At 43.8% G+C, this 27,010-nt stretch overlaps 1 protein-coding gene across 1 annotated transcript; it reads left to right on the top strand.

The window, feature by feature from the left end:
• Window positions 1-3,270: 3,270 nt before the first annotated feature.
• LOC132583498 (olfactory receptor 2AP1-like) lies at window positions 3,271-9,611 on the top strand. The gene is made up of 3 exons (XM_060255128.1): window positions 3,271-3,388; window positions 3,472-3,569; window positions 8,640-9,611. The coding sequence occupies exons 1-3, from the start codon at window positions 3,271-3,273 to the stop codon at window positions 9,609-9,611; spliced, it is 1,188 nt and encodes a 395-aa protein (XP_060111111.1).
• Window positions 9,612-27,010: the final 17,399 nt, after the last annotated feature.

Raw genomic sequence — 27,010 nt, 5'->3', positions numbered from 1 at the left:
CCTTCCTTCCTTCCTTCCTTCCTTCCTTCCTTCCTTCCTTCCTTCCTTCCTTCCTTCCTTCCTTCCTTCCCTCCCTCCCTCCCTCCTCCCTCCCTTCCTTCCTTCCCTCCCTCCCTTCCCTCCCTCCATCCTCCCTTCCTTCCTTCCTTCCTTTCTTCCTTCCTTTCTTCCCTCCCTTCCTTCCCTCCCTCCCTCCCTCCTCCCTTCCTGACTGAATGGGCCACTGGCCTGATCCAACAGGGCTTCTCTTATGTTCTTATGTGACACAGTGTGTTGGACTGGATGGGCCACTGGCCTGATCCAACAGGGCTTCTCTTATGTTCTTATGTGGCACAGTGTGTTGGACTGGATGGGCCACTGGCCTGATCCAACAGGGCTTCTCTTATGTTCTTATGTGACACAGTGTGTTGGACTGGATGGGCCACTGGCCTGATCCAACAGGGCTTCTCTTATGTTCTTATGTGACGCAGAGTGTTGGACTGGATGGGCCACTGGCCTGATCCAACAGGGCTTCTCTTATGTTCTTATGTGACAATACTGACTTTGGTGGACCCAAGCACTGATTCAGTGTAAGGGAGCTTTGTGTTTGTGACTGGAGTGGACAATACTGACTTTGGTGGACCCAAGCACTGATTCAGTGTAAGGGAGCTTTGTGTTTGTGACTGGAGTGGACAATACTGACTTTGGTGGACCCAAGCACTGATTCAGTGTAAGGGAGCTTTGTGTTTGTGACTTCTGGTGCAATTTTGTTCTCAGATCCTGTATTTACTTCATCAGTATATGGGATAAGGCACTTTCTCAACTGTGCTGCATAATGCAGCCTATTTATTTTGTCCTGTTTGCTCTGTTGGCTCTATCTGCGCCACCTTCATCACTTTCGGGGTGTGGATCCCCCAGTGGGGTGGTCTCGCGACTCCCTCCGCCAGCTGTTTCTGATAGCCCTGCGCCCCCTCTTTCATTTGATATGTGTCCCGTGCGGATGCCACCCTCCCGCCGGGAGATGCCGCAAAATGAGCCCCCTTGAGGCTTATGGCGGCAGGGCTCGGGGGAAGCGAGCTAGACTGCTGTTCTTTTGAGGGGTTATAGAGTGTTTCGAGCCCGTCCCTGTGGCATTGGTCCCATCGTTGTGGGGCCCAGGGGGCCGGCGCAGTGGCACGCTGAAGCAGCCTGTCGGTCACTTCCGGGTTCCTGTCCTGCATCTCGACCTGTGACAGGCTGCTTCGGCGTGCTGCTGCGCCGGCCCCCTGGGTCCCACAATGATGGGACCGATGCCACAGGGACGGGCTCGAAATACTCTATAACCCCTCAAAAGAACAGCAGTCTAGCTCACTTCCCCCGAGCCCTGCCGCCATAAGCCTCAAGGGGGCTCATTTTGCGGCATCTCCTGGCGGGAGGGTGGCACCCGCACGGGACACATATCAAATGAAAGAGGGGGCGCAGGGCTATCAGAAACAGCCGGCGGAGGGAGTCGCGAGACCACCCCACTGGGGGATCCACACACTGAAAGTGATGAAGGTGGCGCAGATAGAGCCAACAGAGCAAACAGGACAAAATAAATAGGCTGCATTATGCAGCACAGTTGAGAAAGTGCCTTATCCCATATACTGATGAAGTATATACAGGATTTGAGAACAAAATTGTTTCCGGCGGTGATATTTGGGGGATTTTTGGGGACGTCACAGGAAGTGCTGTGAAGTCACTTCCTGTTTCCGGCAGTGGCATTTGGGGGAAATGATGTCATTTGGGGGAAGTGATGTCACAGGAAGTGATGTCACTTCCCGTTTCTGGCAGGTGATGCGGGGGAAATGATGTCACAGGAAGTGGTGTCACTTCCTGTTTCCGGTGGTGGCATGACGTCACCGGAAGTGACGTCACTTCCTGTTTCCGACAGCGCGCGCGCTTTGCGCACGCGCACCCCTACCTTCCACCCCCCCCCCAAGGTGTCCCTGGCTGGCCTTCAGACATTATGGTCACCCTAGTACCAACTGAGTTTCCAAAATACAAGGTTCCCCTCTCATCACTGACCCAACCATTTGTTCAAACTGGATGGGATGGGGTAAGGCCGCAGTGGGGAGCCCCAAAGCGTCCACTAACTTAGGGGTGATTATGTCCCTTGTGCACCCCGAGTCAATCATGGCTTTCACCTGAATGAACCACTTGAGCTTGCTATTTAGCAAAATCACTGGGACAAAAAATAACAACCCTGTTACTCTCACCCTGAGTGGTGCTGGTTCGTCGGCGACCAGCTCATTGAAACCATTTAGAGCAGGTCGTCCTCATTTCCCGCCGGCTCATCTTCCCAGGACATCTCACTCAGCTCGTCGATGATGATGGTCTCTTCTTCCAGGATTGAACTTGCCGCCGTGCTGCTCTTCGGCACATCCTTAGGGCGATTGACCTGCTTCTTCGGTGTTGGGGTGCTTGCCTTGGTGATGGTTGATGCTGGTCGAGGGGGGTTGGGGCAGTTGCTGGCCAGGTGGTTCAGGTCCTAGCAACTGAAGCATTTACGGGTTGCCAAGGACTTCCCTACTCCTCCACCCACCTGGGTCTTCTTCGCCTCCATCTTCACCCCTGGTTTCGAGTCACGACCCCCCCTTTCCACTTTGCTGTTGGCGTTGTAGAGCCTCTTCATGTTGATCTCCACTTCTCCCACCAGCTGTATCCACCCTACTAGGGTGGTTGGCCTTGCTTGTTGTAGGGCTCAGTCCAGAATGCTTGCATTCAGCCCCCGAGTGAAGTGCTCGATCTTCATCACCTCGCTCCACACCCTCACTTTGGCCGCGTTAGAACGGAACTCAGCCGCGTACTTGTGGATCGATTTGGATCCTTGTTGTATGTCCCTCAGGGTGGCCAACGCATGGGTCTCCTGCAGTGGATCCTCTTACTGGGTCAGCAACGCCTGGAGGAAGGTGGCCACATCGTCCAGCTCAGGACTCATGGCCTCGTACAGGCTTACATACCAGTGTTTAGCCGCCCCCTTCAGCTGCGACCCCAGGTAGTCAACTTTGCTGAACTCATCAGGGAAGATGTTTCCCCAATAGTGCATGTAGCTGTTAGCTTGGATAGTGAAATACTCCACCTCTTTGGGGTCCCCATCAAAGATTGCCTCCAGCTCCCTTCCTCGACCACCTTCTCATGGGGGGTAGCGGCCCTGCCGGTTGTGCTTGGGGTGGTGTCGCTGAGGGTCTAGCCGCGGGTGGTTGCGGGACTCTTCTCAGGTCCGCCGGTCTCAGGATACGGCAGACTTGCCTGTTAAAATCTCTGGTCATCATGGTGGTCATCGCTTGCATCTCGTCCCGCAACCCCTTGGCGACCCCTTTGAATTCTTTTCTCACCATCAAGCGGGATTCTCATGCTATCTCATCTTCCTCTTCCCCAGGACCTGCTGGTTTCTGAGGTCCGGCTGTCTCCATCTTTAACAGGGGGGGTTGGCTTCCGTGCATGTCGCAGCAATGCTTCCCTTCTCTCCAGGCTCGGCCACCTCGTCAGTCCCCACAGTTATTCTCACCCGGTGCATGTGCCTGGTCAAGATGGCATCTCTGCGCGCCGCAGCCTCATGCATCGTTGTGGTGAATGTGCACGGTTGCCACTGATGGGGGGTGACCAAGGGTTGTTGAATGTGGAGAGATGAGCCTTTCCCCGTGACTCTCCGGAGATCCAGCACGTGCTATGGGGGTGTTGGTGCTCTCGCCCCTTCTTCGGGTTCTAGAAGTTCACTGTTCTCTGGAATCTTTTCAGCCATCCAGTTACAAAGTTGCCAGGGCTGTTAAACTTCTTATAGGATCAATCTCAAAATGTCAAGCATGCAGTTTTCAAGAACGAGTCAAGTGGATACAAAACTATGTTTATTGATAGACCGATATGCTCTCCTGGTACAGGTTCTTGAGAGCGATACTAAAAATACATTGATACAATTATTTTAAGGCATACTTCAAAGGATTCCCAAAGGTGGGGGTGAGGGATGCGCTCTAACACATAAACTATCATAAATGTCTACATTCTCACAATGTTATCAGTGTCTTGTCCTTGCTTTCCCCAGATGTCTCACACTCCCAGGCAGGAATGTATGGGAAGGTGTTGATTATTCTTTCTCTTGTTAGTTTCATTTCTCACTACTCTACTTCACAAGCAATAAAGCAAGCAGGGGAAGGGGGAAAGAATAACAGAGCTAACACACTTTGGTCCTCCATGATGTTTCACAGACCAGCTTTATGGAGGACCCTAAAACACTTAATTAACATTGGAATTTTACCATGCTTGACATGGACCATTATACAGCACTCCTGAGCAGTGTTGGTCCAATCTAAGTCCAATTAAGTTAAATCTCCTTGATGGGAATAACTCTATTTAGGATTGCACTGTTGGAAAGTGTTTTTTCTGTCCTGCATTTTGTACAGTTTATAGACATAAGAACATAAGAGAAGCCATGTTGAATCAGGCCAATGGCCCATCCAGTCCAACACTCTGTGTCACAGTGGCCAAAAAAACTAAGTGCCATCAGGAGGTCCACCAATGGGGCCAGGACACTAGAAGCCCTCCCACTGTACCCCCTCACCCCTCGCCAAGCACCAAGAATACAGAACATCAGTGCCCCAGACAGAGAGTTCCAGCAATATGCTGTAGCTAATAGTAACTGATGGACCTCTGCTTATCCAATCCCGTCTTGAAGCTGTCCATGCTTGTAGCTGCCACCACCTCCTGTGGCAGTGAAGACCTAGCTGTGAGATGTGATTTAATGGTGAGTTTGGGGTAAATCATGAGGATCTATACTTTGAATTTATGCTTTGAAACCCTGATTTGGCACCATGATGGCACCATGAAGCTGTGGATCCATGTTTGGTTTCTAAAATTGTTTTATAGTGCAATCTGTGGACATGGCTATGATATCCAGTTTAATGGTATATTTGGGGTAAATATCATGAAGATACATGAGGATTTTTGCCTTTGGATCCATGCTCCACTCATGTCCCAGAAACAATCTCATCTTCCTAAATTGAAAAGTGGGGAGCTTTCCCAGAAACATTTTGGTCCCCCACCCAAACCCTATACAGGTCTACACAGATGAAAGACACCTCTTGTCTCATTCTCCTTGCTGATATCATACCATTTTTTCCCTTGGATCATGTATAAGGTTTTTATTGGGGGGAACTAAGCTCTTTTGCAAAGGTGTGCAGAAAAATCATGCTAAGAAAAGCAAAAGGTAGGGTATACTTTAAAAAATAATTAACTTTGGTAGTCCACTGTCATATATTTTAATTTGATTGTAGAGAAAATGATTGTGCAGCAGAATCATTGGGCTGTGTAATAGACCACACACTTGTGTGAAAGTTGAGCTTGTATGCATGCTGGTTTGTGACCAGCCAGTGAGCTGCTATATATAGCTCAGTGATTAGTGATCTAATCAACCAATAATTTGGTGGCACATTCACAAGTGGTGATTAAGAAGTAGGCTAAATCTACAGTAGCTTGGGCATCCCTAGGAAGGGATAATCCTCAGACCAGAAGCCTGAAGCCTTGGAACTTTCTTGGATCTGGGACAGGAGCACTAAGAGGGATCCCATTATTCTTGATGCATAAACCTCTTGGCTAGGGGGATAGGACATGGCACACTTCCATTGAGCACTGAAGTGAGCTTTACAAGGAGGAGCATGAGCTATACCCATGTGATTGCTGAGGGCTTAGAGCCAGGGCGGCCTCACCCATAAGGTAAGGGATGCACAGAGGACGCATGGCTTTTTGCATCTCACCAGCTGTCTGCATTGCAAATAGATCGGAAATGACCTGTGTCATATTTTGGCCTGTGTGAACTATTGATCTCTCTTGAGCAAAGACAATAAATCTGGCCTTTTGTTTATCCCAGTTTATAGTGTTGGCTGTCCTTATTTCACATCTGCAGGCAAATATTTTTTGACAGATTATTATACAAAACTTGGGTATCCCCAGGTTTCTGGGAAAATTTTGTTCCACAGAAACTGAGTTCATTGTGGGGGGGGGGGGGTATTCATGCCCTGGATTCAAGTTCAGCATTAGATGTGTAAGTCAGTAAATTCAGTCAGTCACAGCAATCCCCATCTGCATACTGAAGTGGAATGGTCCAAAAAAAGAGTTACCACTTCATCTACTATTTTTGAGATTTAGGACTCAATTTTATAAATGTGAGTTTTATAAAGACATAATTATATCCCCTAGCTCAGAGATTTGAATGAGAAGCAGAGAGTGACACAGTGTCTGTTAATGTATATGATTTAACTCTGTTCCAATGAACTGTGTTCTTAAATGCATGTACCTTTGGCAGAAGAAAAAGATATGCTCTATAGTTTTGATAGAGACAGATCTGCAACCACGTAAATAGTCAGAGTAGGATTTTCTAGTATGGTGCCCAGTTAGAAAGCTGTAGGCAAGGCAATAAACCTAGCTAAAAAGAAAGCTGTTCTATAAATTGGAATAGTCAGAAAGTCTATATATGGACAGTGGAACTTAAAATACGTAAAACCAATTTCTGGCATTGACCTACCTATAGTAAGCAAGCTTCAATATTTGCTTGGTGGGTCTGAGCCAGCCATTACAATCTCAGTAGTAAAATTTCTTTTGGGTTTCTTTGGTTATGAGAGTTCTGAGGAAAATTTTAAGAAATTTTGTAATTTTAAATAAGTATATTATACTTGCAAAACAATCAAATTGGGAAAATAATTAACTATTATGAAAACTTAAAATTCATGTTTAATTTTAATGTTTTATAGATAGCAAATGTTATGACTTAAATGTATTTCAGATTGATTTTGTATCTTTTATATGCTTACGATCAATTGGTCTGTGAACATCAACACATGATGATGATGAGGTATCGCTGTTCCATACTACCCATGATCCCCTGGGACAGAATTATTTTTTTTTTAAACAGAGAAATGTGCTTGGGGAAACAATTGTCGTCATCCTTTTTTTCTGCCCACTGAGAATAAAAGGCTGATGTAATTGAGCTGTGTGAGTGTGCACGCATATAAATAAAAATAGAACACAGTTAATATAAATTCATTCTATCAGAAGAAACCCACCACTAGGTAAATTAGAGATTTTATTTCATCTTCTGAAAGGTGCATAAAAAAAACAAATCTTCTAGAAATAGATATAAACTGTCAGAAACAGACACAATTTGTCACTTAAATTTGTTGTACAATTGTTTAAATCAGTGACTTTCAGAACTGGGTTGAGTGAGCCCTTAGAGTTCAGAACCATGCTGAGATTCAACAATGAAAAAGCAGTAATATCAAGAAAGTTCCTTTGAAAAGCAGCTTATCCACCAGACTACAGTCCTAAATATTTATATAGCATATTCAGTGAGTATAACATATACAGCGCTATGGATAGATCTTATTGGCACACTGATCTCATCCAGTTACTACTCTCCCATTTGGCTCTTTCTCCATCCATACCACATAATTTCTGGAATCTATTTTCCCTGGGAAATGGTAGCTCTCCTTTCTCCTGCAAAAAAACCCTCATGTGATCCAACAAAAGAGAGAGAGAGCCCTCATTATGAGGAACTTTAAATTCCAGCATGTTTCAACTAATGAAGAGGGAGCAGAGAGAATGAAGAAGGAAGATTCACAGGAAGAATTATGAATGTTAGTCATTGTTTACTGGTTTGTTCTTACACATCCTCTTTTCTTCCTCTTAACCACTATGCCCTGGCTGCTATTTGTCCTCTAAACCGTTTGCTCTCTCCAACTATGTGTGTGCATGGGGCAGGGTGTTGTTGATTATCCTTCTTTTTCACACACATGCTTTAGTCTTTCTTAGAGATACGCACAACATGAGTGGTCTTCCATAGTTCTTGTTTTGCATTCAGAAAGAGAGTGCAAGATCCAAGAGAGCCACTAGAACGAGGGATGGAATTAAAGAGGGTGGTGTAGGGTTCTCCCATAATTTAATAGCTCTTGTAGAAGCTGCATTTACTAACCTTGGTGTCAAGACAAAGAGAGATGCATAATGGTGAAAACAGTGGTCTGTGATTTATATGGTACATGTGTGTTTCCTTCTCCCACTGGTGCCAAAAAATAATTCCCTAACGTTTCCCTATGCTGGTTTTATGGGGACTGTTATTCCTGTTCCCAGCTTTTGTTTTGTTTTTAAAGACTTCCAGCATGGTTGTGTTGTAAAGTGCACACATATGCAGGGGTGGAATTCTAGCAGGAGCTCCTTTGCATATTATTCCACACCTCCCTAATATAGCCAGTCCTCCAAGAGCTTACAAAAAAGAGCGCTGTAAGCTCTTGGAGGATTGATTACATCAGGGGTGTGTGGCCTAATATGCAAAGGAGCTCCTGCTAGAATTCTACCCCTACACATATGTATTTTATTTTTCTGTGCAAAGTAGTAACAGTTTTTTAAAAAGCATGTGTGTAATATTTGTTCATATCTTGCAACTCTCAAACATCTGGTGTTTAGTCTATGTGGCTCTTACATTAAGCAAATTTGTCCATCCCTGTTGATCAATGTGTTTGCATGCAGTTATGTAATAATCTTCTCATTTTCCCTAGAGGGCTTTATCTGAATAGCAATGTGTATGAAAGAGAGTGGGAAAGGGAGAGAGTTAATTCCTAGTCTTTTCCGGTACTCAGTATATGATTTGTTATTTACAGATGCATCGTGTGGAAAAGTCAGAGTGGCAAAACAGAACTGCTGTCACCAGTCTCATCCTCCTTGGGTTTGGCTATGTTGAGGACTTGAATGTTCTCCTTTTCTTCTTATTTCTAGCTATCTACCTTGTGATTATGTCAGGCAATCTTCTCATTGTTGTCCTGGTGATGGTTGAACAGCACCTCCATACACCCATGTACTTCTTTCTGGCAAACCTGTCCTTTTTGGAGTCCTGCTACACTTCAACAATATTACCAAGAATGCTGGCCAGTTTTGTCACAAGGGACAAAACCATCTCTCTTTTGGGTTGTGTTCTCCAGATGCATTTCTTTTCTACTATGGCAGCTACAGAATGTTACCTCTTGGCTGCCATGTCATATGATCGCTACTTGGCCATATGTAAACCTTTGCATTATGCCACACTTATGAACGAGAGAAAGTGTATCCTGCTTGTTTCAGTATCATGGATAATTGGGCTACTTCTTATAACCATCTTAACATGTTTCTTGTCACAGCTTAACTTTTGCAACCAATATACAATCGACCATTTCTTCTGTGATTTCACCCCTATAGTTAGACTTTCCTGCAGTGACACCAAAGTTGTTGAAACAGCTGCTTTTATAACATCTTCTATTGGAATTCTACCTACATTTCTGATAACTTTGGCATCCTATGTTTTTATTATCACAACAATCCTGAAAATCCCTTCCATTACTGGAAGACAAAAGGCATTTTCCACCTGCTCCTCCCACCTCACTGTAGTTTCCATTTTTTATGGATCCTTAATGTTTGTCTATGTCCTGCCAACAATGGAGAAGTTCAAAGATCTCAATAAGGTCTTATCTTTCTTGTATACGGTCCTAACTCCAATGGTCAATCCCTTCATATACAGCCTCAGGAATAAAGAAGTACAGGGCAGTCTTATAAAAGCAGTGTATCAGTTCAGGGGTTTTTCTCGAATACAAAAGAAATAATTTGTGTTTGATTGAAAACATGATTTATTTCTCCTTTTTTGCTGCTAATCAAAGTCTATCATTTCTTGCTCCATAAAATTTCTGAATATTTTTATTCTTTCACTTCTAATTATGTATGGGGGAAAATGTAGCATTTAGTCATGTACTTTTTGTATGCACAAAGACCTGGGTTTAATAATTGACTCCTTTGGTTAGAAAATGTCAGCAGTCTGCAGTTTAAACCCAATAGTCCATGAAAGGGGGGAATGGAAAAATGCAGTCCAAAAATTAGATTTCTTTTTTAATCTGAAGAAAGGAAAGGAAAGGTCCCCTGTGCAAGCACAAGTCATTTCCGACTCTGGGGTGACATTGCTTTCACAACGTTTTCACTGCAGACTTTTTATGGGGTGGTTTGCCATTGCCTTCCCCAGTCTTTTACACTTTCCCCCCAGCAAGTTGGGTACTCATTTTACCGACCTCGGAAGGATGGAAGGCTGAGTCAACCTTGGGCCAGCTACCTGAACCAGCTTTCACTGGGATAGAACTCAGGTCGTGAGCAGAGAGTTCAGATCACAGTACTGCAGTACTGTTTGTGGTTGGTTACACCAAGGTCCACAACACTCCTGTCTGCTCTCATTTGTTCTAGGGAACACGGCTTCCTGCTGACTGCATCTGTAGAAGGTATAACAGTTGAGCTTGCAGTTCTTCACTTGGGACAGTTTCCCATGAATTGGATCCAACAACAAAAGATCACAGGTTTCTCAGCCACTAGTTTGCATGAGAGCTCCAGGCAATTCTTGGCTGATTAGGGTGCCTTGTGGGTTGAAGGCTTAAAGAAATTTGACTGGGTAGACCAGTGATCTGCCTCTCTATAAGCACTGTTATACATACTTATTGGTTCACTGCATTGTGGACAAAACTTTCAAATATAATACTTGATTTTAGCAACTGACAGTGCAATTTTAAAAACAGTTTCCTGGGAGTAAGACCTGTGAGTAGAAGTAAACAGGATTCTGAGTACACCTGCTTAGGATTGCACTGTAAGTCTGGCAGGTATTTCATGCTAATATATTTTGGTTGTGTGCCTTTTCAAAGGTCAGCTATGGTAAAGAATCCAAATTAGAAACGCTTGGGAAAATTTATAATAATGAGATTGTAATTTGATGCTCACTTAGATGGGATTGAGCCCATCAACTACTCAGTTATAGGAGACTTGCATAAGGTTATGCTGTAAATTATCACGAATGCTGCATTTTTCAAAATGTAGAACTAACTTTTCTACTAGTGAAAAAGAGAGGAGAGACTTGCAGATAGCTGAGAATAGTTGAGCCTGGCCATCGTAGTTCATTGAAAAATAGATGAGGCAATATTTAATAAATGTTTCAATGTGTACAACTACTTTAATGTTTTAAAAGTAATATTATTCAAGTGTAAAGTTGCAATACTTCTGGAATCCGAATTGTAATTTTACTTTTGAGACTTCAAAGTTTTCCATTTGAGGATGAATTATTTAAAGTCTAAAAAATCCAAAGGCTTTTAGAAGTTGTACAATCTATAATCCAATTCTATGCATATTTTCTCAAAAATGTTAATGAGCTTGATTGGACTTAAAAGAGACAAATGGTAGCCCTGGATGTTCTCTAAACTAATATCCACTGAAAGTTCAGAATTCAATACTTTTGTTTTAAACATTGTTATACTCCCTGTGGCTGGGAGATGCTGGGTGGAAACAGGAAGAAGGAACACCTTGGGATATGGAGGTGAGGGGGTTAGTGGCAAAAACTGCATCTGAAGCCAGGAAGAGGCAGGGTCCTCTTAATAGGGAGAGAGTCTAGCCCAGTAGGCCTTCTGTAGGGAATGGATACCTGGCAGTATCTGCTGCTGAGTGTGAGCAAAGAGAACCTATATGAATAAAAGGGATAAGAAGACTGGGAGAGGGCTTTGAGGGCAGGTCCAGATGTTAGGATGATCATTGAAGGAGGTGGTCAAACATAGCCTGTGGTAGACAGATGAGTAGTAGTCAGGGATTAAGATGGCTATTAGAGGGAAAGGTAGTGCACAGCATGAACCACTGCATAAACTTCTGAATATACTGCAGATTGGAAAGAGTCTTCATGTCTTGGAGTTATTCTGATGTTGGGGAAGAGGTTACAGAATCTTATCCAACTTGTAATGGGCCCCAGTTGTGCAAGCTTCCCATGAAGCCATGGTGGCTACATTAGCAGTTACACTTCCTCTCAAACACACAGATCATATAAACATATACATAGGATTCCATCCCCCAACCACAGTAACCCCCCATACAAAACAAACATACCAACAATGCCTCCCTAGGTTCACCTGCAGATGTGCAATTAAAGGATGGCAGAGTTTACTATAGCACACTTCACCACAGCCCAGCCCATGAGAAAGATTGGGATGATACCAAACCCTCCCAGTTATACAGTAGAGAGGAGCAATCATGGGACTTTTGCTGAGGTGGTCAAAGGAAATTTTGGGTGATTCCCACCATGGGCCACACCTTGGTACTGGCCTGACCAAGGGGTTAAAAGATAAAAGACGGGAAGAGGAATTTTCTCAGCCCTATGCCAATGGAAATGCATGCAACTATCTCTGTTTTCAAGAGAAATGTGAGGCTGTTCTCTCTCCCTGAGCACTTTTGGGGACCCTGCTATTCTGTCCTTACTCTGAAAGAGTCTTCCCAGACCTTAGAATGGGAGGAGAGGGGAATGTATGACCTAGTTGCTCTTTGTTCATGTTGTGCTCAACCGTTAACATTCTACATGGATGACCAACACTTTCTCTCCTGGCCTCTTCCTGGAGCCTCCCTTTTAAAGTCAGCTAGCCTACCTTGTCCCTTGCAATCCACCTGTCTGACCTTGGCTCTTCCCTCTCCCTGCCCCTGGTAGAAATTGGCCCTCTTGGACAGACCACACCCTGCTGCACATCTTCTTTTGTCCCCTGTTTGTTTGGTGGGGTGTCTTCTCTGCCCCTGCCCCATCTAAGACCTTCCTTCACTTGTGCCAGCTGTTCTGTCTGTCCAAGTCTGATGATACGGAGTTGCCACTGATCTCTGGTCCTGGTCTGGACATCCCTGGTCTGGCTGGACAAGTTGGGGTGTATGTGCAGGCAGAACTGCTCTAGTTCACCCAGAAGACCTGCTTGTTGATAGGCTAGGTGGAATAATTACCTCTCTATAACACCATGTAATTTATTTTATTGGAATCAATAATTTAGCTCATGCATGACCTCTGCATGGGATATCAGTCAACATCAGAACTATTTGATTTTTCTTATACTTCCACAAAGAATATATTTCCCTTTAGGAAATAATTTCATCTCTACGACATAATCTGGTCTTGGGAATGTACATATTTTCCATTCCCCATTGACATACGTCCCTAGGGAAGTCCTTACATATAAGAATGAGGGGAAATGAGAACATACTGGTTTGCTTATGGGATAACATAACAAATGCAAAGAAGATTTTGCTACATCTACCACACTGAATTTTATTATATGCAGAAAGGATGACAGAACCTCAGAAGACAAGTGCACTTCATTCACTGAACATGATGACAATCCATTATAGGCCTCATCCCAATCATGCCAATGATTAAGGTAATGCGGCTGCTCTGTCTATTGAAGAGGAAAACAGTGGATTGGATCCTAGTAGTTTTTCTATTCAGTTTTATTCCCATCCTGTACCTACCACTCCTTTGTGTATGTGTGTCTTAGGGCATTGGTCATTAAAATTTAAAAAAAAAATTAGTATATACATTACTTTGTAATAGGGATGGCTATTGGCTTAGGCTAAGACAGAAACATTAAAACTTAGTGTATGATTCACAAGACCAAATAAATGAAAATGTATAAAATCAGATGTTACTTCTTGACAGCTTATCATTAAACTGATTATCATTAAATTGATTAAAATTATTAAAATTAAAATTAATAAAAATAATTAGTACATGCATTACTTGCCTTTTTAAACCTTTGTAAAATCAGGAAACGTCCCTATCAAAGTAATCCTGATATATTACAGATTCACTGAACTATTGATAATATATCTACTTTGTGTAAATCAAATTACATACAATTGTAAAATTGTAAAATGAGAACCATCGATTTATCTAAATATAATAAACCTTCCAAATAAATACAGCAGTTCCTCCAGAACAACATAGTGAAAGGGCTTCCAGTAGATTAGTTGTTCACAACTCGGTTGCCATGCTAGAAGAGTTCAGTATGGAAGTTCATAAAAATAAATGACTAAATAAAACAGATAATTGCCCCCCATAGAATTCACTGACTGACACTAGAATAACTAAATGGAGATGTTAATATTTTATCTCCAGTGTGAATTTTTTTCAAAATAAAAATGGACTCAGTTTTAAAAAAATATCAAAACCCTTGTATTTTAAAATTCTCTTTTGGCACATCCCCAAGTGTCTTGTTAACTTCTGAAGTTATTCCATTGACTTCAATAGTCTTTGAAAAGTGTAATTCTTTCTGTAACATTGCACTTTGATAGTGCAATCTTCAGAACAATTTCCTGGGAGTTAGCCCCATTAAGTAGACCAGAGTAGAATTCTGAGTGTAATTGTTTTATTGCTGTCAAAAAGACCTAAGACAAAATCATACAAAATGTTTTGGAATAAAATGAGGAATAGAATGGCCAGAACTGTATTGGTTACAGCTGTAAGAAGACTTGGCACAGCATGTTCCACTGGATCCTAGCACTGACTGAGTCACCTCCTGGTTGATGTATCCCAGCCCACCTACTAGCAAGGAGTAGAACCATGGGATTGCAGGTTGATGGATTCCACAAGGACAGTCACTACTGAGTGGTCTTCCCTGCCACTGGTGTGTGAAGGTAACTCATTGGCAACCCCCAAGCTGGGCATGCCCTTTAAAAGCCCTCAACCCAAGATCCCTTAAGGGGATCTCCATATGATGGGGGAAATGAGCATTTAGACCAGTTTTCCTAAAATGGATCTGGCCCCATTCTGATACAGCCCCAAAGTTGTGACAGATATATACAGCAGAAAAAAATTGTAAAACAGAACATAACCCATGCTTCTCCATAATGTAACATCCCCTCCCATGTGGGGCTACCTGCAATCCCCCACAAAATGTTTTTTCCTCTCAAGCACTAACACATAGGGAAGGCTTGGTTGGCAAGTGATCCCAATAGCCAGGTGAGGTACCCAGGTAGTACTGTATGCTTTTTCTGCTCCAGTGGTCCCACCCCTTCCCCTGGGTCTAATTCATATCCCATCATACGCCCCCTTCCTACAGGCCCAGTTCATGTCTCATCATAGCAGCCACCATTGCTGTGGTTAGGTTAAATGCAAGGTTATGAATGATTATTTGTTTTAGATGTATTTAAATGGTTTTAATGGTTTTATGAATGATTATCTGTTTTAGATGGGGGAGGGGTGGGGGTGGGCTCCCTCTGGGAATCCTACCCCCCCCCCCCAGGGAAAGTGCATGCGCAATACATAGCCTCTCCTCTCCCGGTGTAGTGAACGCCGCGTGGTCACTGTCTGGCTATGCCTGGCAGATGGTCACTGCAATGGCCTCTCCTGCATTACTGCATCCGTAGCAACACCTTCTCGCTGGTCCCCCCCGTTTTCACAGAGTTTGCTACGTCATGGTGCGACCGAATGTCCGGCGGTATAACCGGATGGGCAGGCTGGGCCCACCAACCTCGGCAGCCTAAGAGAAGGAAAACTCTAACATCAAACCCGGGCAGATAGAGCTCGTTAATGTAACACCTACCACCTGGAGGACTCGCTGCCGGCGTCCCAGCTTACTGGGCCATGGCAAATGACACCCAGGTGAAAGGGTGGAGCCAGTACCGCGCACACTGCACTTCACCTAAAAAATTCCTCTGTGCAGGCCTGAAGGGCATATCCACACACACAACCCACAACGCATCAAGTCCTGCAGCGATGGGCAAGGGGCAAAACGGCAGGTGGAAGGTGCCACTGGAAGCCGCAGTCCCGATCCTGCATGTAGGTGGTTGAGGGTATTGGTCGCCTGATGCTAACCCGGAGACGAAAGCATTTTTCGGCAGCACCCTGAACGACCAAGCAGCCTTATCTAGGGACAGCACTGCTTGCTCCACACGGAGAGGGGCCTAGAAAAGGTGGCCTAAACAAAGCTCGTCTCCCCCACCCCAGATGGCTAGCCGCGGTCAACGGGCATCCTTACTTGCGGTCGAAAAATAACAACAGAGAAAAGGCATGCACCTGCCTCACAAAGTGTGCAAAGACTAAAGCTTGCATGTTGGAACATCAGAACCATGCTTGACACAGTAGGCAGTGGTCGCCCTGAACGACGCTCTGCTCTAGTTGCCCACGAACTTCTCAGGTTGAATATCGACATAGCAGCTCTCAGTGAGGTCCGTTTCCCTGAGGAAGGTAGTCTTCAAGAACACGGTGCTGGCTATACCCTCTACTGGTCGGGTAAGTCAAAGGCTGAGAGCCGCCTTTCTGCCGTTGGCTTCATGGTCAGGAACGCCATTGCCTCCAAACTCGAAAACCTGCCAACAGGTCACTCAGATCGCATCATGTCCATGCGCCTCCCACTTCAAAACAAGCGGCATGCAACACTCTTCAGTGTGTATGCCCCAACCCTTCAAGCAGATCCTGCAGAAAAGAACAAGTTCTATGCTGATCTACGCAACCTCGTACGGAAGACCCCTACAGAGGACAAGGTGATCATCCTTGGCGACTTCAATGCCAGAGTAGGTAAAGACTCGGAAGCCTGGAAAGGAGTACTTGGCAAACACGGCATTGGCAACTGCAATGACAACGGGCGCCTCCTGCTAGAATTCTGCATGGAGCACCAGCTCACCATCACCAACACTATCTTCCAGCAGAAGAACAGTCTGAAGACAACCTGGATGCACCCACGGTCCAAGCATTGGCACCTTATCGACTACATTCTGGTGCGCCAGAGAGACCTTCGAGATGTCTTACACACCCGAGTAATGCCCAGCGCAGAATGTCATACGGATCATCGTCTTGTACGCTGCAATCTCCGTCTTCACTTTAAACCCACACCCAGGAGAGGAGGTATCCCTCTCTGAGGAAGTTTCAGGTTGGCAGCCTCCAGTCAGCCGAAGTTAAAGCTGCCTTCCAGGCAAAACTCCAGTCAAGAATTGAGGACCCCAGTTGCGCCACAGACCCTTCTCCAGAAGCACTCTGGGAACACCTAAAAACTACCGTCCTGCAGATCTCTGAAGAAGTCCTCGGGTTCTCCACAAGGAAGAACAAGGACTGGTTTGATGAGAACAATCAAGAGATCCAAGAATTACTGGCAAAAAAGAGATCTGCCTACCAAGCACATCTTGCTCAGCCCTCCTGTCCTGGGAAAAAAGCAACCTTTCGCGCTGCATGTAGCAACCTCCAGCGCAAGCTTTGAGACATTCAGAACGAGTGGTGGACCAAGCTTGCTGAGAGAACCCAGCTGTGTGCAGACACTGGTGATTTAAGAGGGTTCTACGAAGCCCTGAAGGCAGTATATGGTCCATCATATCAGGCTCAGAGTCCCTTGCATAGTGCAGACGGCCAAGTGCTCCTCACAGACAAGGCATCCATACTGAACCGGTGGTCGGAGTATTTTCAGGTTCTCTTCAGTGCCAACCGCGTAGTTCAAGATTCAGCAATCCACCTCACCCCACTTCAACCGGTGAAAACAGAGTTGGATGAGATCCCCACCCTAGAAGAGACTGTTAAAGCCATCAAGCAACTGAAAAGTGGCAAGGCAGCAGGTGTTGATGGAATTCCACCAGAGATCTGGAAGCATGGGGGCACAGTACTACATAGCTCACTTCACAAAGTACTTGTCACCTGCTGGGAACAAGGCAAATTACCACAGGACTTTCGCGATGCAATCATCATCACCCTATACAAGAACAAAGGGGAAAAGTCAGACTGCTCCAACTACTGGGGGATACCCCTGCTCTCCGTCGCAGGCAAAATCCTTGCCAGAATACTCCTGAACAGACTGGTGCCCACCATTGCAGAAGAACTCCTCCCAGAGAGCCAGTGTGGCTTCAGAGCTAACAGGAGCACCACCGACATGGTATTTGTTCTCAGGCAGCTCCAAGAGAAATGCAGGGAACAGAACAAGGCTCTGTATGTGACTTTTGTCGACCTTACCAAAGCTTTCGATACCGTTAGCAGGAAAGGCCTTTGGCAAATCTTGGAACGTTTAGGATGTCCCCCAAGGTTCCTCAGCATGATCATCCAGCTACACGAAGACCAGCGAGGCCAAGTCAGACACTGCAACGACCTCTCGGAGCCCTTCCCAATAGGCACAGGTGTAAAGCAAGGCTGCGTTCTCGCACCAACTCTCTTTACGATCTTCTTTAGCATGATGCTTCAAAGAGCCGCAGTAGATCTAGATGATGGCAATGGTATCTACATCCGCTATCGCACCGATGGCAGCCTGTTCAACCTGAGGCGACTAAAGGCTCACTCCAAGACAATGGAAAAACTCATCCGAGAGCTACTGTTTGCTGATGATGCTGCACTCGTCTCCCACTCGGTATCAGCTCTGCAGCATATGACGTCCTGCTTTGCAGAGGCTGCCAAGCTATTCGGCCTAGAAGTTAGTCTGAAGAAGACAGAAGTTCTCCACCAGCCTGCACCCCAGGAAGATTATCACCCTCCCTGCATCACTGTGGGTGAATCAGTTCTGAAGACAGTCCAGCAGTTCAGCTACCTGGGGTGCATCATCTCCTCAGATGCCAAGATCGACAAGGAGATTGACAACAGGCTGGCAAAGGCAAACCGTGCATTTGGCCGACTGCACAAAAGAGTGTGGAGCAACAAGCATCTGAAAAAAGGCACAAAGATCAATGTTTACAAAGCGGTTGTGATGACAACCCTCATCTACGGCTCCGAATCGTGGGTTTTATACCGTCATCACCTGTGACTCCTTGAGCGCTTTCATCAGCGCTGCCTTCGCACCATCCTCAACATCCACTGGAGTGACTTTGTGACCAACACTGAAGTCCTCAAGAGGGCGGAGGTTACCAGCATCGAGGCACTTCTGTTGAAGACGCAGCTGCGCTGGGCAGGGCATATTTCTAGGATGGAAAACCACCGCCTTCCCAAGATTGCCCTGTATGGCGAACTCTCCACCGGCCATCGAAATAGAGGGGCACCAAAGAAGAGGTACAAGGACTCCTTGAAGAAATCCCTTAGCACCTGTCACATCAACCATCACCAGTGGTCTGACCTAGCCTCAGATCGCAAAGCATGGAGGCACACCATCCACCAGGCTGTCTCTTCCTTTGAGATCGCACGCATAGCTGGTCTTGAGGACAAAAGGAGATTGAGGAAGAATCGCACTGCTACAGCACCAACCCTAAATCAGACTTTTCCCTGCAGCTGCTGTGGCCGGACCTGCCTGTCCCACATTGGTCTTGTCAGCCACCAGCGAGCCTGCAGCAAACGTGGACTATTGCACCCTTCTTAAATCTTCGTCCGCGAAGCCAAGCCGAGAGAGACATCTGTTTTAGATGTATTTAAATGGTTTAAATGGTTTTAATGGTTTAAATGGTTTTAGATGTAATTAAATAGTTTATGAATATGTGTGTTTGATGTGTTGGTATGTTTGTGGAAGAGCACCTCATTTCGTTGCTCTCTTTTTGTTGAGAACAATGACAATAAATCTATCTATCTATCTATCTATCTATCTATCTATCTATCTATCTATCTATCTATCTATCTATCTATCTATCTATCTATCTATCTATCTATCTATCTATCTATCATAGACCCACCACTGTTGCCACCTGGTGCTGCCATTTTCAGAACCACTTGATGTTTGAAATGCAGAAGGCCTACTACAATCCTGCCTTGCTCTGTTTCCTAGCCTCACAGGAACATCTGCCTGAGTCTTTGTCAGTCTTTGCTAACCTAGCTAACCTGGGTCTTTGCCAGGCCTTGAATTCAGCAGGAGCTCACAAGAGCAAATCTCCTGAACCTTTCTGATGCCCCCCTCCTCCCTCCCTCCCTCCCTGCCTTGTCCATGCAGTTCAGTTCATAGCTTGTAATGGGCAAAAAGGCAAACCATGAACCAAACTGCCCATTCATGAACCTAACCAATTGCTTTGTTCGTGGTCTGACAAACCCCCTTGAAAGAGACTGCAATCCATTTAAATGGGGTTTGCAGAAAGCCTGAAAAACAGCTGAGCACCAATCAGCTATTTTGGGCTATTGTCTGCAGTATGTTTAAACTTCAAAGGGACTGCAGAAGACAGCATGAAACAGCTAATTAGCTGGGAGGCACTCCCCTCCGATCAACTGTTTTGGGCTGTCTTCTGTACTACCTTTAACCTTTAAAGGGGCTAGCAGAAGAGAGCATGGAACATTCTCAGAACCACTTGATGTTTGAAATGGAGAAGGCCTACTACAATCCTGCCCTGCTCTGTTTCCTAGTGTCATGAGCCCTGACGAGGAGGAGCTGGAAGGATTAACAGACCTGGAAGAGTTGCCAGCTGGTTCCTCAGCTGAACAAACAGCAGCTGGCCCATCAGTCACTCTCCAGGCACCAGTGTCAGCTGTTGACGATCAATCTCCTCCAAACTCTCCTCCTTCCATCTCAAGAGTTCAAAGCAGGCTCCAGAAAGAACTTTCAGAGCGAAGACATGCGGCATGCTGAGGCTTCAGATCTCTCAGCACTGAGTTCTAGCAGAATCACTGCCACCCAGGGAGCAGGCTGATTGAGACTCCCATATAGCTCCCACCCAGGACCTGGTAATCTTGTGAAAGTAACAAGTCTATTCTCTGGCTTGCATCCACACTCCTTCCTGATCCCTGATCCTGACCTGCTTGACTTCCTTGGCACCCTGACCTTTGCCTTTTGGACATTGACTTCTGATTCCAGTTTGTGATTCTGCATTGGTGATTTGGCTCCTGCTTGACTTCCAGGACTTTGACCTTCGACTGGCTTTGGACTCCTGCCTGCCTGCACCCTGAGAACATGACACCTAGCATTACAGGAACATCTGCCTGGGTCTTTGTCAGAGTCTTTGCTAACCTAGCTAACTTGGGTCTTTGCCAGGCCTTGAATTCAGCAGGACCTCCTGAACCTTTCTGATGCCCCCCTCCTCCCCACATACCTATCCTGTCCATTGAAAAGTAGGTGTAGCTGCATAACAATCCCTGGATGAGTACCACCACCTATTTTTCTACAAAACAACCCCTGGTCTTTTCTAAACTAGCAACAAAATCAGTATCTAACAGTGTCATGATGAAGGAGAACTGACATAGATTCTAGTAAAAATATAATAGCACTTATGTTTAAGAATGCTGTGAATATACTACAAACTACAAATCTTCCAATGAGCTGTGAATGCATAAAAGACACAGGGCAGGAGGAAAAATAAAACAATTTGTTGCTTAATAAAGTACTAGTCTAAGGGACAAACAATTTATGAATAAGATGTTCAATATAATGAACATAAATTCTATGTCTGGTAGACTGGGTTGGGTTCAACAAACTTTCCCATTCAGTCGTGTCCTATTTTATTCCCTACTACAGCACCTTTCTCAAATGGCTTTTATATGGGACCCGCATATCTATAGGACTATCTCTCCCCTTGTGCTACTAGTAGTCCCTGGCTCAAAGGATGTCTGCTTAGTCTCAGCCAGGGCCAGGACTCACCATTGGGGCTTCTGTTGAATGGCTGGGGTGTTGGGGTTTGAGGTTTCCTGGCATTATCCGACTGTTATTCGAGGGGAGTCCTTTGCCTCATGTGTTGTTGAACCACTTGGTTAAAAATGATCTTAGCCTCATGAAAAGGAACGCCTTGATGATTCAGACAAAGGCTGAGTTGGAGCTTATTAGGAGCAGACCATGGTGTGCAGACCATGTGGTCTACTAAATTGCCCCACTGGATGTGGTGCAGTGTGAGGGATCCCAGATGTTCAGACAAGGCCTGCTGGAAGGTGAACTGGGAGCTGAAGAATGTTATGGAGGGTGGATTGGGCCAATTCCTACCTCACACCAGAATATGGGAACTGTACAGTGGTGATGGGATACATCTCTCCAAAAAGGAGGCAAGGGCTGCAGGCTGCTTTAGACTGCCTGGTGGGTGCATGGTCCTAAGCAGATGCTTTGCCTTGGCAGTGGCAAGTTCATGGAAGTAAGGTAAAGGGGATCCAGTGAACATCATATGACACATCCCTGTTGGGGGTTAAGGAGTCTGTCAGGATCTATCTTTGGTTTTTTCAGCCCAGGGTGAGAAATGAGGATTACCTTTGGGACCACCTTGGCTAGGCTCCTCCCTCCTAAGTTTCATAGCTTGGGAGGAGGAGGGTGACTCACTCTTGGGGTAAAATGGTCGCATAAGATAGGGAGATAGGATTCAAAGAGGTGTAAGCTAACAAATTGTTTCCTCTTTTCCTTGAATTCTGAGATGAGAGGCAGAGGGATTTTTTCCCCCTTTTTTCTTTTTTTTACAAAAATGGATTACATGTGTGTATGGGGACCTAAACACTGGCCACTCTTGCCTTCTCTGTGCTTTCTTTCTTCAGACCCATTCGCTCCTAGCCCAATTTTCATCTTGTGTCAGAGCCTGGCCAGCTGAAACTGTGGAACACCGCAAAATGGTGTGAAGGTGAAGTAAGAAAGGGGTGACTTTCCTCATGTTTTGTTTAGAAATAGACTCCTCCCCAATTACTGGGAATGAAACTGAGTGTCAGGCGATGGAGACTCAAGGCAGTATCCATTGAAACAATGTATACTTTATTGGAAACTCATAGTTGGATGCAAAAGTTGAGACTGATACCTGGGAATGGGTGTCTCTTAGTCTTAAGGAATCTACATCAAAGCAATATCTAAACAAAGCCAGTATTCTCAAAACAACAGGGAGTGAAGGTGCAAACTTTCACACGAGAGCTTCCGCTTATCTTTTGCCTCTGGGAAGATGCTGGCTGACCGCGGTATCTAACGGTCGCATTCCTTTGCTCCTTTACAACCTAAACAAAGTTTACACATCAAATGTCCCCCTCTTTGATATGCATGCTAGCTACTGTACAACAAAAGGCTTTGGGTTAGTATGAAGAGTCCATTTGGTTAGTATTTTACAATTTTAATATGATAGAGTTACAGAGCCTGACATACTGCCCCCCCTAAGCTTGTGCTCGGAGTTTGTCTGGGTGCAGTAGGTAAAATCTTTTCAAAAGAAGGGGCACCCTTAGATCTGTTGACTTAACCCACTCGTCGCAAGAGGGGGGAAAGTACTTCCACCGAACCAGGAAGTACACTATCCCTCATTTTAGCTTGGCATCTAGTATCTCTTGCACTTCATGATGACTCTGACTCCTCACTTGAATAGGGGTGGGCGTTGTAGGGCGTGGATGCCAAGACGTAGCTCCAGGATCTTTTTTCAAAAGACTGCAATGGAAAACAGGGTGAATTTTACTAAACATTTTAGGCAGTTCTAGCTCAACAGTCACTGTATTTATCACTCTTTTGATTTTAAAAGGTCCTAAATATTTGTATGCCAATTTTCTGGATGATTGTTGTAATGGTAAGTTTCTGGTTGAGAGGAATACAGTATCCCCCACTTTGAAGTTCCATTCAGGCGAGTGCTTTTTGTCGAAGTGCGCCTTGTAGTCTCGTTTGGCCACTTCTAGGTTTTCTTGGATTATTCCCCACCCTTTGGTGAGAGTTTCCCACCATTGGTGACACGAGGTGGGGGAACTTGTAGGTTTGGTGGCTGGCAAGCTGGGGAAGGGTTTCCCTTCGTATCCATTTACAATTTGGAACGGGGTGGTTTTTCTGGAGCTGTGCAGGCTATTGTTGTACCCATACTCTGCAAAAGGTAATAGGTCCACTCAGTTGTTTTGTTGGTAATTGATGAAGCACCTTAGATATTGTTCGAGAAGAGAGTTCACTCGTTCCGTCTGTCCGTTTATGGGTGGTAGGCGGAACTCAGTCCCTGTTCAATGTCAAGTCGGCAGATTCAATAATGAGTCATTGTTGATACAAAAAGTCTCGTTTATTGATACTGTTTATTGTTGATACAAAAAGTCATTGTTGATGCAAAAAGTCTCGTTTATTGATACAGGCTCGAAGACGCTGCTGCCTCACCCTGCCGCAAACCGGAATTTTAAATGTTAATATTCTTTTAAAACCGGAGATAATGTTACTTTCGTTAGTAAGGAATGAGATCCCAAAGGAAGATGAATATTTAACAATTTATATTCTCACGGCAGCTCGTATCTCCTTTGCTAAATACTGGAGACAGGAAATCGGACCTCCGCAGGAGGAGATTGTTGATTAAATATTATATGCAGCGGAGATGGATGTTTTATCTAATCGATTGAAAGGGGAGTCAAATTCTGATTCACTTAAAAAATGGGAAAAATTTTATAGCTGGTTGAAGAAAACTTCAAATGGGGGGTGAGAAAGGGATTTGATTATGTGGTGTAAGATGTTATTTATTTGGTTGCTTTTTGATTTCTCAACCCCAAATATGTAAACTTATGAGCTCTTTTTTGGTTGACCACTTCCACACTCCTCCTGTATACCTAGCTCATTGTACCTTTTTTTGTTGTTTCTTTTGTGACATGTTTCCTTGAGCTGTTTATTGTTTTGTGTGATGAAATAAAAGTATAAAAGTTAAAAAAAAACTTAGTTAAAGGTTAATCCAAGATGACGTCAAGAACCTTTAGCTGTTGATTTCGATTTGGGGAAGGTGGGGAGCTGCCTTCTTCAGATCTTGAGATCCGGCAATAGAGGGAAACATCTACCATTCATCTACAGAGGATAAAAAGTCATTAGTTTGACTTAAGCCTGTCAGAATCCAAACACTTAAAGACTGATTTATAATTGCAAGATAAAAGATAAAGCAGCCGGAGTGCCGAAAGAATAGCTGTTTAAGGTACTTTGATCTATTTTTATTTCTACTCCTTGAACTTTATCTAAACGTTGTGTGGATTATAAACAGATGGAGTTGAAGCGTAATTGAATAAAGATAATTACTTATCAAGTTTGAACTTTGAAAGTAAAAAGGCTTTAGCAGAATTTGGAAAAAGAGGGAGATGTTTTGACTCTCTGCGGTCTGTGGTCTGTGACATGTGATACAGATCGCTTCTCACTGTGTTTTACACTCCTACAAGTTGATGAAATTTATAAATAGACTGAACTAAGGCATAATTTAATGGAATTTCAGCCTGCTAAAACTGGACTTTGCTAATTCAATAGCCTCAAAAGAATTCAGAGAAAAGGAAAAGGTGTTTTGAATATTTGTGGCTTGTGGATTGTGGCTGATGATGAAGACTATTTCCATACTTTCCCACAAGTCTCCGAGGCTGCGATACTAGACACGAGAACGGAGCAACCTGCACCAGGAAGTAAAAGGGACTGACCAATCAAAAAAGACTGTAAGGATTACAAAAGCTGTGACATTTGAACTAGGAAGGAATTAAGACCAAGATCAAGAAGGAACTCTCTAGGAATTGAATTTAACCATAGAGAAACAACGATTGCCATTTTAAAAGGGAGAAAAACTGTCAAATTTGTTAAAAATCAATATCTCTGCCTAGGAAGCTAGGAGGAAAATGAAATTAGTCTTATTTGAAAAAGCATGTTCTAAGCTATTGGACTTGGTGTTGAATTTTAATTGGAAAACTTTTTAAGGTTTGGTGACTTTTTTATGTCAGAAGGGAGAGTAACCCGTGCAAGGGCTCACTCATTTGACAAAATGCAATCTCAATTTGACGCTCTGGAATCTAAAATGTTCAAAGCTATGGACAAAATGCAAATGGCAATGGAAAAATAATTTAAAAAGGAAGTTGGAGATCTCAGAAAAGATATTGAGGGTTTTAAAGATGAGGTTAAAAACAGAGTTAAAGAGGTAGAGGAAAAAGTGGATACACATGCCTCTATCTTGTTAAAACTTCAAGAGAAGGTTACAATACATGATTGCAAGCTGATGGAAACACAAGTTCGTCTGAGAGGAATACTTGAAAAGGAGAAGGCGGATTTAATGGGATATATGGTGATCACTATCACTGAATATTTAGAGGAAGACCCTGACAAATTTAGAAGTATGTTGGATGATGCCTACAGAGTCAACTTACCATATGCAAAGGATAAAGACCTGCCAAGAGACATTGTTATAAGGCTAAGATCAAAAGATCTGGCAGGAAAAAAATTGAACAAAGGTTTCCAAAAAGCTTGGATCATAGAAGGGAGCAAAATCAAAATAATGAAAGAGTTACCAAGACAAGTGATCAATGACAGGAAGAAATACAAGAAGTTAACTGACCAGCTGCGTACAGAGGGCACACAATATAGATGGATAATACCTGAAGGTCTTGGTTTTGAACAACATGGAAAAAGGATTACAATAAGGAATGAACAAGAGATGCATAGCTTTTTTGAAGAGAATAAAGAGTCAGCATCATAATGGAATACAAACTACTATCTTGGAATATAAATGGACTAAATTCACCACAGAAAAGAAGAACAAAATTTCATTGGATTAAAAAACAAAAATGTAACATAATTTGTTTACAGGAAGTTCATATACAACAAAAAGACTGCAAATTTTTGTGGAATAGAAATTTGGGGCTGGAATTTTTCTCAGCAGAACAAAAGAAAAGAGGGGTAATCTTCTATATCAAAGAACAACTTGAACCAAAACTAATATTTAAAGACAAAGAAGAAAGATATATTACTGTAGAAGTGACAATTGAGGCGAAAAAAACGTTGTTACTAGGATTATATGCACCCAATGGAGCGAAAGATAATTTTTTTAAAGATATTAATCGGCAATTAGATGAAAAGACATGATCAGATTTTGATGATGGGCGATTTTAATGGGACAATACAAAATAATATTGACAGATCAAGCCAAAAGAAGAATGTCAAAGAAGGAAAATTACCAAATTCTTTCTTTGAGTTGGTCAAACAAGAAAATTTGGAGGATATCTGGAGAAAGTTCAATCCTGATGTAAGAGTCTATACCTTCTTCTCAGCGAGACATAACTCTTTCTCTAGAATAGACATGTTATGGGGTTCCAAGAGTTTGGGCCTCATAACAAAAAAATTAGAGATTCTACCAAAGGTTTGGGCGGACCATAATCCAATATGCTGGTCAACAAAATTGCAAAAGAAAACAAGAAGATGGAGAATTAATGAAGACTTACTACAAGATAAAGACATAGTGACATTTTTAGAAAAGGAGACTGCAGCTTTTTTCCAAATAAATGAAACTGATGATATGGAATTTCAAACAGTATGGGACACTTACAAAGCAGTAATGAGAGGACTATTAATCACATTGAACAATAAAGATAAGAGGACCAAAGAAGAAAGGCTGTTAGCATTACAAAATGAAATAAATAAAAAAGAAAGGGATTTGAAAAAAAGGCCAGGAA

The sequence above is a fragment of the Heteronotia binoei genome, chromosome 15, assembly GCF_032191835.1.
Source record: "Heteronotia binoei isolate CCM8104 ecotype False Entrance Well chromosome 15, APGP_CSIRO_Hbin_v1, whole genome shotgun sequence".
NCBI classification, from domain to species: Eukaryota; Metazoa; Chordata; class Lepidosauria; order Squamata; family Gekkonidae; genus Heteronotia; species Heteronotia binoei.
The sequence above is the reverse complement of the archived record's forward strand: the minus strand, read 5'-3'. Positions and strand labels throughout refer to the sequence as shown.